Source organism: Aricia agestis, chromosome 1 (genome assembly GCF_905147365.1).
Source record: "Aricia agestis chromosome 1, ilAriAges1.1, whole genome shotgun sequence".
In the NCBI taxonomy this organism is placed as follows: Eukaryota; Metazoa; Arthropoda; class Insecta; order Lepidoptera; family Lycaenidae; genus Aricia; species Aricia agestis.
This window is the reverse complement of record NC_056406.1, coordinates 24,145,851-24,166,213: the sequence shown is the minus strand read 5'-3', so window position 1 is coordinate 24,166,213 and position 20,363 is coordinate 24,145,851. Positions and strand designations below refer to the sequence as shown.

The following is a 20,363-nucleotide window of genomic DNA, read 5'->3' as shown; positions in this document are numbered from 1 at the left end:
TGTCGTACACAAAATATAATTTTATTGATATATCCATGTTTAATAAATTGTATACATAACATCATCAAATATTATATTATAAACATATACATTCCGTTATACGTCACTAATTCAAACACAAATACAATATGAGATGTTATCCCCATTAATATGAATTAATTTAAAACGTACGCCCGACACTCGGTACCGCGCGGCTCGAGCTATACATCAGCAGTATATACATTCCCATACAAAAGCGACATGTACATTAAGTGGTAGAGTTCTTTAGGCCTATTTACAAATGGAATAACGATGGAATGCTTTGCCGTATTCACGAGACAGGCTGCGAGTCGTGTATTGTACAAAGTGTAAAACTTATATTAGGAACATCGATTCCCTCAATTTTACAAGATAATATAAATCTTTTCATATATAAATTCTAAAAAATAAATACATTAAGCCCTTAATAAATAACTCGATAATTGCACATTAGAATTATAAAAAATCTTCGAAAATAACCAGCGATTTGACGCACACGTGTGACGCGATACGCCGTGCGCCGCCGCGCCGCCGTCAGCTGCCGTCAGCTGCGCAGCTCGTAACATATAACATGGCGAGGAATGTCTATAACATCGATATCGAACAATATATATCATCACAGAAATATTACAATTAAAATTATGAAGCTTCGAATTCGTGCACAAGCATGATTAACAAAATATAAACACGACATCGACGGTTCAACTACACATCGAATGCGATAAAGGCTATATTATAGCTTCCGTGACGTCGATAGGGCGTCGCGGCACGTAAATATGTAAACAACATTCAATACGATGATTAATGTCACGGGCAACACCGATAAAAACTTTAATATTAAATTCCCTATAATATATAATTTAATTCGTATAAATGGATAGTATTCGAAGACTCTGTCCTTCCTACGAACGAAACATTAGAATAAAATATATTGAAGTCAGTAAATATTTCGCTAGTCATAATATTATGTCGACTAAAATAACACACCGACTCAGAATTCTTATAAACGTATATTTTTTTTTAGGTTTTATTTTTGCAACAGTTACACATTAAAACTAAATTCGAATTTAAAAAATTCTTACATTTACTCCGGGTGGTAACGATCTCGATAAATTTAAAATCTCTTAATTTACAAACGATTTAATCTATACTATAGTATCGTTCGGATAAAATCACAATCTAACAACAAAACGAACGCTTTCGACCATCGCGCCGGAGCTGAGAGGTCGCGCCGCGCGCGTCGGGCCCGCACGTGCGGCCGAGCTACACTGTCATGGTCGTTCCATAAAATAATTACTTTGAAATGATCTATAGAAGAAGAGGATTTATATTTTTAAAATCAGTCTCATTCGCATAAGGAAGTGATCACAGCACACACACTGGAAACTCGTTGCAGATCGAGGGACCGCGTCCCTCAACTGAATATTAACATTAGAGCACCTTGGTCGCTAATTCGCTACACTAAAATATGAAGGTCGCGGGCGAGCGCTCCGCCGGCCGATCCCCGTGCCCCGCCCGCGTAAATATCGAATTGCACAGAAAATACGAAGCGCCGATCGAGGATATGGAAGTACATTTCGTATAATATTACAACGTCCCGACGAGCACGCCCGAGGCGGCGCCTATACGGTGTCAGGAAACGACGAGACGCGACGAAGACTAGACAAAAAGATGAAAACTATGGATTTCGATATAGAAAAAGTACAAGTTACGTCCTAAAATTATAATTACATCTCAATAATGGCAGCCCAAAAATAGATACATCCGATCGTTTTGCCCCGCTCCCTCCGGATCCCGCGCGACATAGACGGTCGGCGCCGGGAGCTCCGCGGCCGACCCTCGCGCAGCGGCAATAACATTACGAAAATAAAGCTTTAATATTTTAAATCGAACGAGTCAAAATTCGATATCGCACATACTCATACATAATAATACTAAACGATCCCGCGCCGCCGACCGGCGTGGAGGCCGCTCGAAAATCTCTCGGGCACGGTTCACTCGGGAAGCGGCGGTCACAGGCGCGCGAGGTCGCGGGGCGCGGCCTGCGCGAGCGCGCGTCACGGGCGCGGCTCCACCAGGCGCTGCACGAGCACCGCCACCAGCACGGCCAGCAGCAGGAAGCCGGCCGCCATGAGAAGCGCGGCGTGGCGCGGGTGCAGCGCGCGGGCGGGGCGCGGGCGACGTGCGCGCGGGGCCGCCGCCGCCGGCACCGCCAGCCGCGCCGCCGCCGACCACGCCCCCGCCAGCCCGCCCCGCACCGCGCACACGCGCGCGCCCACCTCCGACCCCGCCTCCAGCTCCTCCAGCACGAACGACGTTGCCGACCCGCTGTACGTCTGGAAATCGATGACATCACATTAATCTAATGAAGATAATATTATCACATTAAAAATCCAATGACACGGTTTTAGTTTCCCAATCGAGTTAACGACAATTTTAATCGGAGATAGCGAAATAATTATGTTCCGGGTTTTTTTGGAAGCCTGCTTATAATTGTATTGTCCATTTCAAAAATATCACAGAAAACTTGTTTCAACTTACATCTTTAAAGACAGTATCCTTGCCGCGCGTGCACTGCAGCACATACTCGGCGTCGTCGACGGCGTCCCAGGCGACTAGCGCGGTGCGTGGGGACGTGAGCGCCAGCGCGGGCGGACGTAGCGCGGGAGGCGGGGCCTGCGCCGTGGACGCCGACACGGGCCCGCTCCACGCGCCGCGCCCCGCCCGCTCCTCGCTGGCGCGTATCCGGAACGTGTACGTCGTCGCCTCTCGCAGCTTCTTGACCTTGCAGGAGCGCGCCGAGCCCCGATACACGGGCCGAAACTCCTTCGCCTCCGGGGCGCGCATCTCCACGCAGTACACGGCGCCCTCCATACGCCCGTCCCACTCGAGTCGGATGTAGTTGTGAGCGGTTTGAGCGCAGCGGAGTACGGGTGGCGCGGGCGGTCGGGGCCGCGTGCTCGCGCGGGCCTCCTCGGACCAGGCACCGAGCCCGAGCTCGTTGAAAGCGGCGACGCGGACGCGGTACACAGTGTCGGGCGATAGCCCCTCCACCAGCCGCTCGGCGGTCGGCCCGTCGGTTTCGAACGCCATGTCGTCCACTTCGACGCGATACTTGAGAATGTCCGCCCCGTGCGACGCCGGCGATCGCCAGGTGAGGTGGAGGGAGTCCGCGGTTGACTCGTGGCGGAGGGCGGCCGGCGCGGCGGGCGCGGCGCGCGGCGTCAACGCGTCCCTTATCGCAGACCACGCGCCTCGACCGGCCGAGTTTGTCGCGCAGACTCGGAAGAAGTACGGGGTGAACGGGACGAGTTTTCCGACGTGACAGCACGTCTCCGCTCCTCGGTAGACTTCGGAGTAGGCGTCGTCGACGTTCGTGGCGCTCATTTCCACTCGGAAGTGCAGGATCGGCGCACCATTGTCGGTCGGAGCGGTCCACTCGACTAGCGCGGACCGGGGGCTCTCTATTCGGACGCTCGGGGCGTCGGGCGCGTCAGGCGGGGCGGGCGCGGTGGTGAACCTCAGCGACGGCGACGGCGGGCCGGGGCCCACCCTGTTGCACGCCGTCACCCACGCCCGGTACTCTCGACCGGGGAGGAGCTCCCTCACGGTGCACTCGGTTTCGAGCCCCGAGTGCGCGAGACGAACGCCGCCATCGTCGTCGGCCACCTCGAGCCGGTACTCCGTGAGGGGGGATCCGCCCTCGCAGGCGGGCGCCCGCCACCGCACGGGCAGCAGCGTGGCACGCGCGGGGCCGGCAGGCTCGGGCGCGGCGCAGGCGCCGGGGCAGGTCGCCTCGGTGGCGATGGTCTCCGAGGCCGACCACTCGCTCTCGCCGGCCGCGTTAGCGCATCGCACGCGGGCGCGGTACGCGGTGCCGGGCAGCAGTCTATCACAGTGCGCTTCGCGTTCGGGTCCCCTGTAGGCGCAATCGAAGCCCTCTCCACCGTCGAGTTCCAGGGTATACGATTCTACGGCCGCCCCGCCATCCTCCGCGGGCGGATCCCACCTTAACCTAAACGCCCGGGAGTGAATCTTTCCGCGGGCAAAAGGTCGACCCGGCGGGCCGGGTCGCTCGGGCGAGGTCCGGTAGGACACTTCTATCGACCAGGGTCCCTGCCCGTCTGTAGTTTCACACCTGAGTCGGAACCGGTAATCGGTCGCGCGTCTCAATCCCTCGCACACGTAGATATCGTCGGGCCCGCTATACACAGGTAGGAAGCCGTGGCCGCGGGCGGTATCGTCCATCTGTAGAGTGAATTCCTCGTCGGAGCGGCGCTGCCACGTGAGCGTGAGCGAAGTCGACTGCGCGGACAGGAGCTCGGGCGGGGGCGGCGCCGGCGGGGGCGAGCCCGCCGTCCACACGACAGTCTCCTCGCTCCACTCCCCTCGACCGCACTCGTTTATGGCCGCGACTCGAAAACGATATCGCGTCTGGGGCAACAAGTTGTTGACTGTATGTTGGCGGGTGCGCGGTCGGGTGATCTCGACGAAGCCTTCTCCCGAATCCATTTCCAGCACGTAGTGTGTCACTTTGGCACCGTTATCGACGGCGGACGGCCAGCGCAGCAGAATGGAGGTGCGGGCCCTCTGAGTGATGCGCGCGGGCGCCATTCGTTCGGGCGGCGCGGCGGGAGCGCGGAAAGTGGCCGCTTCGCTTGCGGCGCCGGTTAGTTCTCCTGCACGGATTTGTAAGCACACTGAATACTCGCATCCCGGCCGAAGGTCTCTTACACTGAAAATAAGAAATATTTCACAAATTAGTTGCTAGCATATTATTAGGTAATTTAAAATTTAACCATTAAAATAAACCATTTTTTGTGATGATTTTTAATGAGATTAATTAGAAATTGAAAAATTTTCGAAATTGGCGTGACAGCCAAGTTAATTGAATGATTAAGCTAAGTCTTAATTTTTATAAAATTTCTGTTTCTTTTAGATTTTTCTTTTCACGTTGCAAATTGCCGTAGACTTAAATGGTTTTATGAATTATGATAAAAACAAAATAAAAATCTTACCGGCAAGACAGTGAGGGACCACTGTATATCGCTTTGTATCTACCTCGGTCACCCAATAGTAGATCATATGTAAGTTCAACGTTAGGTAGTGTTACATCCTCAGGTAGCGGTGAGTTCCACTGTACTAATGCACTTGTAGGTGTCATATCACTAACCTGAAATGTTATCATATGATATTCATAAAGTATACATTATTATTAATAAACTGAACATATATATTTAAGCATTTTTAGAAAAGTTGTCTAGTGTGTAGTACAAGATTTAATAAACTATTAAATATTATACCTTTTAATTTCGTAAACCGACAACTACAATATAATATTGAAGAATTTATTTTCAATAATTAAGAAGGTACACAGTTAATAAAATAATTTTAACATTCATACTTAAGGGGGCGAGCAACCCAAAAAATCAAACATCGTCCTTCTCTCTTCACACTCACGTCCGTCTTTCATATGCCAGGTGAAAAAGGACGACGCGGAATCATCGCCAAGATAGCGGGCAGTTATAGGTATTCTTTCTTTTAAAGGATTATTAAGAACTATTAAGATATAGATAGAAGAACTATTAAGTTATTAAAAAAATATGCAACACAATCCCTGCCTTGTCTATAATGTAATTATTATACTTAAAAGTTTCAAGCTTTATTTTAATGTATTACTCGAATACTAGCAGTTTAACATGTTAATAATAATTAATGGGTGACTTGAAAGCAACTTCCCAATTTTTCTACCGAGAAAATTGTATGCTATCGTGTTTTTGAGTAACATAGTCACTAGTGTTAGTCCTGAAGTTTGCTGCATGAGCTGCATCTTAATTTAACATTCAGTTTTTCATTAATATTGATGCCACCACGTAAATTTAAGGGCAACTCTATATCTAAACATATTCTTGACAAACTTAACCAAAAAAGGAGAATACAAAAAAGGAGAAACATTGGCAAGCAACCAGAGACCCGTCATTAAAAAAACAACTTAATCACATTAGCCAACAACTAAAACACACCCTGCATAAAGATCGCAATGACGGCTTCAACAATTATCTCGCTGGTCTGGATGCTACAGCTACTTCAGACTATTCTCTATGGAAGGCTACCAGCAAACTAAAAAGACCTGTTAGTGTTTCTCATCCAATAAGAAAACCTGATGGTACCTGGGCACGAACAGACAAAGAAAAAGCTGAAACCTTCTCGGAACATCTCTCAACAGTCTTCACTCCTCATCCATATGAAGGTTCCCCCGAAGATGAAGCAGAAATCACTAACCACCTAAATAGTTCCACCAGCAAAGATGAAATACCTATAAAATTCACAAAGGCTGAAGTTACCCGAATCACAAAACAATCGGACCATAAAATATCGCCAGGATATGACCTTATTACAAACCGAATACTAAAGGAACTACCGGAATCCGTAATAATGTTTCTTACTCATCTGTTCAATGCCATGACCAGACTGCACTTCGTTCCCCAAGAATGGAAGATAGCTCAAATTGTAATGCTTTTAAAACCAGACAAAAACCCTGAAGATCCAAAATCATATAGACCCAAGCTTGCTGACTATACCATCCAAAATATATGAAACACTTCTGCTTCAACGAATCCTACCAATATTAAAATAAAAAGAAATTATTCCTGACCATCAATTCGGGTTTCGCAGTAAACACTCCACAATCGATCAAGTGCACAGATTAACAAAAAAGATCATGGAATCGCTAGAAGCTAAGACCTACTGTGCAAGTGCTTTCTTGGACATATCACAGGCCTTTGACCGTGTCTGGCACGAGGGATTGCTTTATAAATTAAAAAATGCCCTACCAGATTACCTGTATAAAATCCTCAAATCCTTTTTGCAAAAACGCCACTTTATAGTGCAGTATGGAGAAACATTGACTGAGCTTTGTTCCATTAATGCAGGAGTCCCACAGGGCAGCGTCCTAGGTCCAATACTTTACCTACTATTCACAGCTGATTTATCAACCTGCCACACGCTAACAACTGGAACCTTCGCCGATGATACAGCTATCCGAAGATATAGCTGCACACTGTGATCCAAAAACAGCCTCACAGATACTTCAGAAAAGACTTGATGCCATATCTCGCTGGCTTAAAAAGTGGCGCATAAAAGCAAATGAATGTAACATTCAATGTAACATTTACTTTAAAAAGAGGATCATGCCCTCCAGTCACATTAAATAATATCGAAGTTCCCCAGGCTGACCATGTCAAATACCTTGGCATACATCTGGACAAAAGACTGACCTGGCAAAAACACATATTTACAAAGAGAAAGCAACTCAGCCTAAAAATTAGAAAAATCTACTGGCTCATTGGCCGAAAGTCCCAACTATCCCTTGAAAACAAAATACTTTTGTACAAAGCTATTTTGAAGCCCATATGGACGTACGGAATACAACTTTGGGGAACTGCATCTCAATCAAACATACAAATCATTCATCATCTGCAACATGCATATGTGAGATATTATCCGTTTTTGAACATATTTATGAATATGAATGGCTATTATTTCAATAATACAAAAAGTATTTTGTAAATTTTAAATTAAATAATTTACTTTTTGTACCAAAATTTTAGTAAATTTTGTTACAAAAAGTAAATTATTTAATTAAAAATCTAATAACTGAATACTTGATTTATGATGATTTTCAGGATGACAAATCATTGTGTTTATGATATTAGATGCAAATCCTGGGTAGTCAGACAGTCGGAGTGACACGTCATTGGGATTGTATATAAGGCGGGTTGTCTGATGGAGGGGGCTCACTCTCTCTCTTGCCGTAAGCCTTGTCACTCTGCCTTCTGTCAATGTGAATTGGCTCTGAGTACTTCGAACAAAGATCGTTATATGTTAAGTATTTAAAGTATTTTATTGGTTTTAACGCTTCTAGGCCTTTTGGCTAAAATTAAACTGTTAATGTCTGTTTTTTTCAGCTTAATAATTGGTTTTTCAGAAAAGTTGTTTCGATTGCTTATAAAATGAGGAAAAGCTAAGTAAATTGTACTTGTAAAGTACTAAAGTGTTTGTGTATTGTATTTACTATTCTAATAAATCATGTCTTATTACTGGTATTTATGATTTATACAATACTTTTATTTTGAAGCCTTAAGCAATTTCTGACACATGCATGTTGCATCAACATCATCAAGAAATTGTATGCTACACCAAATTCTACAAGGAACGCATTGAACAACCCTGGCACAATCATTAATGAATAATGACAATAAAGCACGACGCTTAAAGCGCAAAATACCGCAAGATATACTACAGTAAAATATATTGCTGTTTAAAAAAGAGGAAGTGACAGCGGTATGTGACACAGGTCACATACCGAGCGCGCCAACAACAGCACCAACCAAAATACTGCTGAATGTCCCATACTCAGGAGACAGATTGTAGTAAACAAAGACAAAAAAAAAATATTGATATTACAGACGATCATGTAAAGTAATTTGATATTATACGCGCCCTTAATATTATAAATGCCAAAGTGTGTCTGTCTGTCAACAGACAAGGCGTGAAGAGGTAACAACCTCTTCACGTCCAAACCGTTGAACCGATTTTGCTGAAATTTTGTGTGGAGATACTTCCAGAAAAATGTATGGTTCCCGCGCGATAAATGAATATTGACTTAATTCTGTAATAGTGAGCTCATTAATACATAATGATTAGGTAATATTACCTAATTGTTGTAAATATTTAGAAAAGGGTCCTATAAAGATAAAGCAAAGGGTTTGTGTGTAACCTGCACTGATTTAGAAAATAAACGGTTGAAGTGCGCATCTTGCAAAATAAACTTTAAAATGCCATCGTGAAGTTGTTCCCCTCTCCCCTCTCTTGTTTTTGTCATGCAATATTTGCGGGAAATATATGGTATAATCAAGAATCTTGGGTATATATGACAATGAAACAGCATTACAGACTTTGTTAAAAATATTTACATAAGTTATTTTGGATACGATTTAAGTAACCAAGACAAAACTTGGACATATCATAAAATTTGTACAACTTGTTTTTTAAAACTTTGCAAGTGGTCAAAAGGACAGAAAAAATTGCTACATAATTGTTTCGCCTACCGACTATAAGGAAATGGTGGCCAAATTGATTACAAATTTTGGTGTATTGGGTTGTATTATGAGCATTTGATCCAAACCAGAATCCGAATCCGAACCAGAAGTTAAAGCGAAAATCGCACAACCAAATCTTCCAGAAAAAAAGGACCCGGTTCCACAAATAAAAATTACATGTAATTTAGACCAATAATAAGTAATTGTTCTTATATTTTAGTAGTTTTTTAAGTTAATAGCAATGTACCTTTTTAAATATGTAATTTTCAATGTGACAACTTATGTTATTTTTCCTACTTTTAACTTGTACCTTTTTTTGTTAGTTAGGAGGTGATGGAGAAAAAAACTAAGTACACATTCATATTCAGCGCATCAAAATACCCTAGAATCAGCTATCAAATTCGCGAGAGGAAGTTATGACCCTCATTTTACAGGCCTGTGTAATTAAGGATACTGACTAGCACCAAAAGCTAAAGGAATCAAAAACCATACCTGTGGTGTACGAGTAGCAGATATTAAATCTAATAATGCTTGGGTGTCATTGTCGTCATCTCCCTGTATTGACGCTCCTGCTGAGGATCCTTCCCCTTCCGACCATGCACCTGATGATGCACCACCGCTGCCTCCTCCAACGCCATTTAGGTCTTTACGAGGTGACAGAGACGGTGTACTTGCACCCGAATTTATTTCTGTAATTTTCAAACATTCAAATCAATTTACTTTAATGTAGATACAGTCCACGAACTACTTTAGAATAAAACATACATTATCAGCTATAAGAGATACTATAAATGTTAAGGACACTATATATTTGATTTAGATTTTAGACAAAACAAATTGTTAAATAACTTTTATCCATCCAATAAAGCAAAAAACCTCTAACCCATCAATCCCCAAGTGGCAGCCGGCTACCGCAAATAACTGAAAATCTATTGTGAAATTGAATTTAACAATTGAAAGTATGTTTATGGTGTAAAGCAACTTACCTATACCATTATTTCTACTGTTGTGTTTACGCTCCAACTTTTGTTTCAGTTTAGAGTATTGACGTTGGGTTCTCTCATCTTTCTGATACACAGGAGGTGGAGGTGAGTGCTGCATGTGGGGAGGAACATGGTGGTAATGAGGGTAACTAGCACTATAGTAATGTTGTGGACCCGCTGCGCCGTTTGTTGGCCCCTGAAAACACAATTATATAATATGTTTAAATAAATGAATAAATATATTAATCACATAATTACGGGAATTGTTTAAAAATTAAAATTAACCTTTCCATTTTCTGATTCTGGCTCAGTCATTTTTCTTGTAAAGTGCACTGCAAAGTCTCAAAACAAGTAATGTTTTTCGAGAGCGCCCAACGCTTACGTCAAAAGGCCACGTATTACCAACGCGACTGATAACGTTGGCAAAACCAATAGCGCGATTTAATCCGACTACATTCCGATATATCGAATAAACAAATAACACTGTAAAACAAGCGCAGTCAATACAGCTGCATTATATTGAGTCTGTTTAATGTTTGTACGTGGTTTTGTACACTACACTGGACTTTGGTATTTAGCGAAGATATTATAAAACGATGTATGATTTTTTTATAAAGAAAACTTCACTTAAATTATGAAATAAAACACTAGTATTATGTGTAACATTATGCGAGACAAACGTATTTATCTAGCTAGATAGAAATGATAAAACCGCGATTTTTATCAACAATCGAAAAGCGTGCTTACAAACACTCACAAAAACATCGAGTGACGTTTTACGTTTGACAGTTGACATACATGACTTCTTCTTCGTTCTTTACTTTATATTAAGTGTGATATTGCCAATTCAAATAATTTTTGTTACCGAAAGATGTGTCAGGGACCAGGGTCCGGGGACAGCAAGTATCAAAGAGTCTTACATAGTGATGTTGTGGTTGGTGATGTGGCGGCGGCTGATGATGGGGCGCGTGGTGCGGGTGGGGTTGCGCGTGGTGCGGATGAGGCTGGTGGTGCGGCAATAGGAAGTGCCGCATGCTCTCATCCATCACTGGTTGTAGGATAGGCTGCATCATCGTCGCTGAAGTCACCACTGGCATTCCACCTGGATAAAATGGGTCATATTTGAAATTAAAATCCGAGTAAGCGATGCAATACCAGGAACACAATAATAATTATTATTAGTTCTTGGTCACATGTGTAAAGATTTAGGTATAATTTTCTGAACCTCAAGAATATGGGGAATACCTTGCACCACCTACCTAAAGATTGACTTGTTGAGGCACTGAGTAGTAGACTGTAGATAAGTAGCTTAGTGAGTAGCTTGGTAATAAACATTGTAGCATTGTGATGACTATTGTGATGACTATTGTTCTATAATAAGTAAGTACTTATTTACTTCAGCTATATTATTCTACGCATTTAAATTTAAATGAAACAAAACAAATTTGAGCCTAAAATTTGCGGTTAGAATGATAGCAACATTCTTGTGGGTTGATCCGTTTGAAACCGCGTCGGAAACGTGCCGCATAGTTTTAGAAAGGCAACGCAATCCAACCGCAAGGCTCACTGATCCATTATGACATCAAACAACCTTGGAGCTCATCTTCAAATGCATCTCACAAAATGATTCGCTTTAACTAATTTAAATTTTGCTTGGTTATTTCATTCCGTTCATAAAGTTATTATAATACTCAATTAATTTTGGATTTCCAATATGGAACCAAGACCTTCTAAAAGTTATAACCAACCAAACACACAAGTGTTTGTCGCCCATGGATGTTGCCACAACTTATCACTCTATTGTCTCAACCAAAGGTCTCAACATGTGATAGTGGATTTTGCGACAAATCGAAAAGTGCTTTGGCACAAACAAGAAAACTTCAGAGAAACCGGAGTAACATAAAATGCTAATGTTATGTTTTACCGAGTGAGACTATACCGAGGCTCAAATTGAAATTGGGTTAGGTAGGTACTATGGGTTTCGATCGATCTGAGAATTTGTATTCTGTACGAAAAAGCGCAACACTAGAGAGAGAGAGTCATTCCTCTGCTGTTGCGAGTATCCACGGGTAGCAGCAATCGTTTACCATCCCTCTCCTGTTTCATTGTCCCTTTCATAAAAAAGTAATGTCTCACCGTAGTCTGCGTGCACAGTGCACATGTGCGCGTGCTGCGGGTGCTGCGGGTGCGGGCACATCTCGGGCGGCACGTAGTACTCGGGCGGGTAGTACTCCCCGTAGTACCCCTCTGGCGCCGCGCCCCCGCCGCCCTCCGCCACTCCCACGCCCACCATGTCTAGCAGCTCATCGCAGCGTCGCGACGCATCCGTGGTGGGAGCGCCTTTCCCTTACCACCTGGAACAAAGGAGAGATAAGTTTAATTCGCTGTTATCTAAAGGTTTGCTGGTTATCCGTTGTAGCATAACTCTTATCATCTGCAGAACTTTAACTGAGGTCTAAATGTGGTCTAAATCATTGTGTAGTGCACTGCATAATACATACGATATTATGGTTCCAGCTCAGTGGACTATTTTTAACCATTCTGATGCTGTAGTTAGCATTAGGCACGATAATATCTTCTCGAGACACGTGTCGACTTCGGAGGTGTTATTAACAAGCTTACATCAATATCCCTGCGGACTGCGTTCCACTAACGATTTGAACTTAATATTTTCGTTTCAGCGGTTGTTATTTGACCGCCGACAAGTTGCTAACAACCGTTATGGTCTGATATTATATTCGATCCATCTGATCTGAGAAAATGCGTAATGTAATACGAGCATGCTCCAGTGGGTAAGTGGAGTTTCCCCTACCGTAACTCTACACGGGGTGTTGCAGAAGCTGACATCTCCGCTAGTGTAAGTGATAGTCTCACTTGCAAACTTTCTTTTATGTAAATATTAATTTATAAATGCTCCTGGGTTGTGCTTTGTCTCAAAAATGTTGAGCAACACAATCGAGCAGGCAATGATGATACTTATTATTTTATGGAGTAACGAGCTTTTGCCCGCGGCTTCGCTAATTCGCGCAAATTTTTGGTCTAAAAAAAGAGTTGAAATCCAATCCAATGCCCAGTTTAGATGCACTTCATCGATCGTTATCATTTTCATCAGCAGCCTGATCCATAAAACTTCTAATTTGAACGTGGCAGGTTAATTAAATTATATTATTATCTAATTATACAATTATGAATTAATCAAGAGTTACGTATAGCACGAAAACCTGCCAAGTTCAAATTTAGAAGTATTATGAATCAGGCTGTTGATGAAATGCGATGAACGTCATAACATCTACCTGTATGCCAAATTTCAAATTTCAGCACGATCCGTCCAGTGGTTTGGACTGTGCGTTGATAGATCACTATGTCAATCAGTCAGTCACCTGTAGTAGGTAATAATAATGTAGTACGAAGTTGAGGAACCCTAAACTCGTCTATAATTCAGCGAATTTCCATTCGGAATCCTTTCACCTAACGATCGTCGGAACTCAGTAAGAGGTCTTTGACGAAGTCGACAACTCGCGAATGGGGACAATGTAGATAACAAGTTATTTAACTTGGTGTCGGTAGATTACTTCGAGTTCTATGATTTATCGATTGATTGCCGATAATGACATACAAAACTACTGGCATGTTATCATATAGTGATCGAGTGTAGGTTTTCATGGAAATATTACATCGAACAGGGTATCGACTGATGAAAAGCGGTTAACCACTCGTTATGTCATTAAGGAATCCGAAATACTCCACATCTGGTTCATCATTCATGCGGTGTGCCCCTGTCAATATAAGGCGTTTAAATTTAACAAAATACCCAAAAACTATGAAGACAAGAAAATAATTCAGTACTTAAATTATAATTATAAACGTAAATAAATATAAATTACATTTCAAACGATATAATAAAAAATAATATTAAGCTCTACATTATGTGACTTATGTGGTTGAATAGAATATTATGAAAAAATTGCGTACCTAACTATACATAACGCGCGCGCGTTTAACGGCGTGTAGCGGCCAACGGGAGACAATAACCGAATGATGGCACAGGTTATTGTAATCGTACGTACTAGATCTATGTTTAGACATCATCAGTATTTGACGGTGTGCGGCGAGCTCCGTCCGATGTCTAATTATAACTGGGCCGGTTTGTGAAGGAGTGAAGGCCGTTCGTTTACCCACGTCTCAATACTTTACTTTCATCAATATATTATAACTCGATAACTATTTGCTAGAACTTCTAACACGGGTTAGAAGTTGGCTAAGAATTGCATAACGCGAAATAAAGTAGCGAAAGATAATAATATTCGAAATCAAAACTTTACACTTACCTACCTCATTGTTTATTCTCTTAATAATGTACCTATAATATTGACAATACGGATTTTCCTTCACCGTTTCTAAGAACATTATTGTATTGCAATTTGCAAAGGCCAAAGCATTAGAAAAAAATCACGAAACCTGTTATAGGTTGATTCTGCTAAATATATTATTTTATTTTATTTTTAAGATACATGGAAAACTTACAGCTATTGTTACAATTAAATTAAAAAAAACAGAATACATAATAAGGAGCCAATTAGAAGTTTTCACTAATAGTAATAGTTTACAGTATTATTATTAGTGACCACATATTATATCTTATAGAAATACATAATATTATTTAAGTATAACAATTTCGGTGCTGAGTTGCTGACTCGTATATGAAATTGTAGGTATCAGATCAACAACGCAAGAATCAGTTTATGATGAAAGCAATTTCGAAGTGTGAAATTAATACGACACTTATTATCAAGGATTTAGTTGAGCCCATATCTGCGCTCGTTGTCTGTCCGTCTGTCTGTCTCCAGGCTGTAACTCAAAAATGGTAATAGCTAGAGAGTTGAATTTCTTACAGATTATGTAGGTATATCTGTTGCCGTTATAACAACAAATACTAAAAACAAAATAAAATAAATATTAAAGGGGACTCCCATACAGAAAACACAATTTTTTCCTTATTTTCGCTCTATAACGGTACGGAACCCTTCGTGCGCGAGTCCGACTCCCACTTGGCCGATTATCAATGATTGCTGTTTGTTGGAAATTCGAATCCGTGTCAATAATACACTACAATAATTCGTTCCCGGAAACCAATCTTCGGAATGGTTATGTTATGACTTATGATCATGATCTTATAATATATTTATTGGCGTTGCAATTATTGCGATATTGGCGCCACTGACGGGCGTGCTGCTGCATGAGTACGTTCTTATCGCAAATCAAACACAGTACCAATAGAATTAATCTACAGGCATCTACAGGATAATCCTTTTAACAATTTGCTTCCTTTAGTACAGTGCGAAATCTTGGAATTGCTTGGAAACACACTAATTTGTTTACCTAGTTTTTACCTGTACGCTCTTCCTAGCTCGTAGCGCTACGAAGAGGTAAGATAATATTTTTTACTTCTACGTTAAAAAAATGCAGTCTCTTTATGTTTACTTTTAACAAAACAATAAACACAAGTAACATCGATAATAATATTACAATTTACAATGAAATATACAAAGGTAACAGCAAAGGTAGGTATAAAATATATAGGCTTGATCAAAAATTTCTTACAGTCTTTACTTTTTAGCTCCAAACTTTTACATTATTTAAATATGCACTCTAATAAAATACCAACTGAGTTATTATTTTATGAGAGTGCAGATTATTGCATATCCATGTTTTATTGTCATTTTTAAGGGGAATGACCTGCCTTATGGTGTATTGTGTTTTAATAGTTTTGTTTTATTAGTGCAAATGCCCTTTATATTAAAATAAATTATGTGATTGTCAACTCAACGTACCAATAGATTATAATTACGAAGAACAAGAGGAATAACATCATTTTCTACCAAAGATTATAACTTTAACCCAGCTTAAGCCACGACCAACTATATCAGATCCATCATCCATGCGTGTTATCTCAGATGCGAAAACATAAGGCGACAAACGGGGGTATTTCCAAATGTCAAGACTCGAGAACTACAAAAGGAAGTCATTTGGTCGTGTTCGTCGAGACGTTCCGAGAATTAATTTACATAGCACACAACAAATGTGGCCTGCCGACCGCCGCTGCGACCTCGAACTGTAGCGAAAACATTTGAATTTGGATTTGAAATTTGAATACGAACATCTTAAATTGGACCACGTATGTACCCTTAAGTTGGCTTTGAACTGGCAGCCAAAGGCCAAGACATTTTCTAAATTAATTAGGATTTGAAACTGGAATAGATTTTTTAACAAAGGAGCACGACATTAAATACAATACTCTTTTTCATTTTTATCCTAGATGTTCAAATCAATCAATTCTAGATCAAAGAAATTGGATGAAAAATGCTTTAATTCCTTCTGATCCTCTAAAACCACCTTGTGTTAGTGACATACTTTCTACTTATACATATAAAAAGTTTTAAGCTACTATAAAATATGCAATTAAGGTTTCTTCTTCAAATTACATTTTTGGTGATCGTTAGTTTGGCCTTACCCAAGTGGGGTAATGTTTATTTTTTAATACGCTACGCGTTGTATCAGATGTGTCGTCTGGGATGGCGCCCATTGTGGTCGGCGGACCGTAACTTATTTCGCGAACGTATGTCGTACCGGTTGTGGCCAATTAACATTTACCTAATCTCAAGTTTAGTAATCGAGTAGTTTTGTAATACAACATTCTAATACATAAAGAGATTGTGCATGGCTCTCGGTACTTGTCAAATTGCATTCAATAATATAAGCTACAATATAAGTCATAAATTGAATTTGAATTAAAGGCATCGCAAGGGCCATGCGATGCATTTAATATCTAACTTCGTGTCGACACTATCGATAGGAATAATATGTGACTTACTAAGCACTCAGATTCTCAACTTTTGTCGATCCAGAAATATATCTTTAAGGTAATAATTTTACTCTACATTTTCCTACACATGTTCGGTCACCTACGGGCTACGCACAATTTTTCTTATTACAATTATTCATCTCAGCAGTATGAGTTGATGTTTAACCTTTCCTGGAACAACAAGGCATTTTAACGGCCGCCCACGCGGGAAAATATTTCCTTAAAACAATACGACCGGGGACGTAGGTGTACAGTTAATACAGCGACACGATCTACTAAGTAACAGTATCCTTTTTCTTCTATAATTACGTATCTACTTAAGATAGCTTCGGCGTGGGCGACGATTAATAGACGAGACGGGACCGCGGCCCACGACCACGGGGGCGAGCCATCCCTTATAATTCCCTCATTATATCCTTACAAAACAGCTATAAATTTAAATGTGCTAAAATAATTTATACATAAAACATTAAAACAATGAAATAAATTAGCGTGGGAGTTCCAGAACAATATTATATTTTTGATGGCGCATAATAAAAGATCTGCGACTGCACGTGTTTTTAAATTTTATCTAATTTTAGGTTCGTTGTTCTCTATTATGTTATTTGTTTATCACAAGGCGAGCATAGTTTTGTACTGTTATTCGTGCTATATTATGATAATTTAGATCCTATGACACTGCATAAAAAATCCATAGGAAAATTCGGAGGTAGTAAACTATAAAATATTGCAGTAATTATAGAGAACCTACTGGAATTATTTGGATTGGATATGAAATTGAGTCACGCACGTTCAATTTCTTTTAATTCCTGAAAGTTCCTTTCGATCAAGAAACATTCGAATTTCGAGTGTATTGTTGCACTTGCGAGTTGATACATATTTATTTCGCTTAGCGTCACAAATTCCTTCAGAGTGTGAGGCGGCGCCAGTGAGGCGTGCCGCGTGAAACTACAGTACACTAGCCTAGGGTTGTCATCACCTAAATTCCCTTCGCCGGTCAGGCACGACAAAATTCCCGGACATTTGGCCGAAATGTGGTTATTTCCCCGGACACCTCTTAAACTCACGTCCGTGCAGGAAACCGTGTGTATGATTAGCGAGTTTTTATCTTTCGTTTATTGCTGCATGACTTAAAAGTTAAATTTCTCTCATCAAAATTGTTTGGATTCCACCCGGACGCTTTTCAAAAAACCGGCCGGACGCACCCCGGACGCCCTTCAAACTAGGACAAATCCGGGGAAATCCGGACGGATGGCAACCCTACACTAGCCGGAAACATCGTACACTTGAACTATGGCCTATTCCTGGATCGGGGCCAGCGGCCGGGCCGGCGACTGCTCCCTGAGGCCCCCCATAAACATAAAAATATCGACCATCAGCCCGACAATATAATAGATGACCTGCACTTAGCGCTGCAATGCAATCATGAAACCATATCAGTTCATTTTAAAGCGATACACGTATAAATAGTGTGTACGCTCCCAGCGTGCACGTAACAAGGCAAGGTTTGTTTTAAGTTAATTAAAAATTATGTTTTCCATTACACAAACTTAATTATAACTCATAGTTGACGATCAATTACAATATTATTTTAATTGTTGTTCATATTGTACAAGTCAATTAGGAATAAGTATATGAAGGAATCTACTGTAGTTACCCAATAAAGTTTATAAAACATCTATTAGACAATTATGCGTATCTAATATCTATACATGTGAAGAAGAATTCTGTTAAAATTTTATACTCCCGTAAATTTAGTGAAGATTCAACGCACAATTTTGTTCAAATATTTTATCAAAGTCGTGTTATTGCCTTTGAAAGTTCATTGAGCTTTTAGTATTTAAAAATATTTAATTTAAATAAACATGTACGCATCAGTAATTTTATATCTTATCTGACTGAGAGTGATATTAACTATTATTATTTAATATGTAATATCATTTATTTGGTGTATCCTACATGTTACAAGGCCAGCTGAAATTCAGAATAATATATTTTATTATCAATAAGGACATTTTTAACTTCCGTTATATTATTCGTTATCATGCTGCCGAATTTGTGCACTTCATGGTATTACAATAAAAAAAATAGTTTTCAAGTTTTTTTTGAGGTGCTACGCTAGGACACTGTTCGTACGACAAGAAAAAAAATCTTCGTTTTATACGTAGACTAAATCTCTGACTCTACCACACCAATCACAATTTCAATACAATTAAATGTTCTATCAGAGAAGATTGATAGTCTTGATAGAGTGATATCTGGTTTATAATGTCAATCCCAGCCGAAAAATTAGGACTAACATTGACTGGACATATCGCGACCTTAGGTAGGTCCGCTATCTATGAATTTATTTCTCTGATGGCACAATATCAACAAAGTTGGAGCTCGAACAGTCCCAAAAGTTTAGGTTTGCACTACAACGCCTTTAAAAACTTAAAACAAATTATTGATCTCATGGCTATACACTATACAGACTACGTATTTCGTTTAGTTTGTGTGCGCGATTCCACCATTCTACGGCGCTGTCAAGCGATTGTCAGGTCTAATCGAGCGCTTACTTTGTACTGTATAATGGGTATAATGTAATGGCAATATAATTCCCGCGGCAAAACAAAACTGTCAAACACATAATAACACGGTTTTCACAACACGCAGTTCATGCAACGATTCTTTTAATAATGATAGTTTCAGATAACAGTTCAATCATGATTGAGCGACTGCGAAGTGCGGAAAATTGCATGGAAAATTACTGTAATGGGTCGTTAAAGCTATTTCCAGTCCTAAGTCTTTTAACAAATGTGGAACTAGCCTCTTCAGAAACCACACAATAGAGCTCCTAGTCGTAATTCAGTAAAAAACAAGGCCTAGTTGCATCCGCTGTGGATGATTACAGTATTTTCAGAGCGAAGCAACCACTCTTTAAATACCTGGTATAAGATTTTTAAATGTCCGTACTATGGTAGTCCAAGCACATACGGCATTGTCGCTACATAGCCAGCCATTTCCTTCACTATAGTAGCGTCCGTATCATAGTATATCCTATATACATAAGATCTGAAAATGTCTCATTGGCACACCACTCCACCCGAGATCCAACCTGCATTTTTTTTTAAGAGAAATTGTTAAGCGGCGTTGGCCGTTGTGTGCTTTAAAACTGTTCAAATGTGAAAAAAAACTTCACGAGGGGAAGGTAGAGTAGACTACCGCGCGGCGTAGGAGAGTTAGTAACATCACCCTCTCTTTCTACCACGTAACGATTATAAATTCATGTTAGCTTGATCTTGTTTTTTTTTTATTTTAGGTACTTATGCGATCTGTGTCTTTTTGATAAAAATATTGAGCTGCAGAATATATTTAGGTAATCTTAGATTAATCAGGCTTATGTTTACTAAGGTAGGT

At 40.8% G+C, this 20,363-nt stretch overlaps 1 protein-coding gene across 2 annotated transcripts in view; it reads right to left on the bottom strand.

The window, feature by feature from the left end:
- Positions 1 to 5: 5 nt before the first annotated feature.
- LOC121726819 (fibronectin type-III domain-containing protein 3a) overlaps positions 6 to 20,363 on the bottom strand; it is a 57,922-nt gene continuing 37,564 nt past the window's right edge. Inside the window, exons 2-8 of one of the 2 annotated variants that reach the window (XM_042114373.1) lie at positions 12,239 to 12,456; positions 11,023 to 11,204; positions 10,106 to 10,298; positions 9,612 to 9,808; positions 5,037 to 5,191; positions 2,560 to 4,753; positions 6 to 2,354 (exon numbers count right to left, since the gene is read on the bottom strand). In XM_042114373.1, the coding sequence (XP_041970307.1) occupies positions 2,076 to 2,354; positions 2,560 to 4,753; positions 5,037 to 5,191; positions 9,612 to 9,808; positions 10,106 to 10,298; positions 11,023 to 11,204; positions 12,239 to 12,395 (3,357 nt within the window). In that variant the 5' untranslated portion in view covers positions 12,396 to 12,456 and the 3' untranslated portion in view covers positions 6 to 2,075. Of the gene's footprint in view, positions 2,355 to 2,559; positions 4,754 to 5,036; positions 5,192 to 9,611; positions 9,809 to 10,105; positions 10,299 to 10,387; positions 10,839 to 11,022; positions 11,205 to 12,238; positions 12,457 to 20,363 lie in introns of those variants that run through there. The other variant, XM_042114381.1, reaches the window with a different exon arrangement.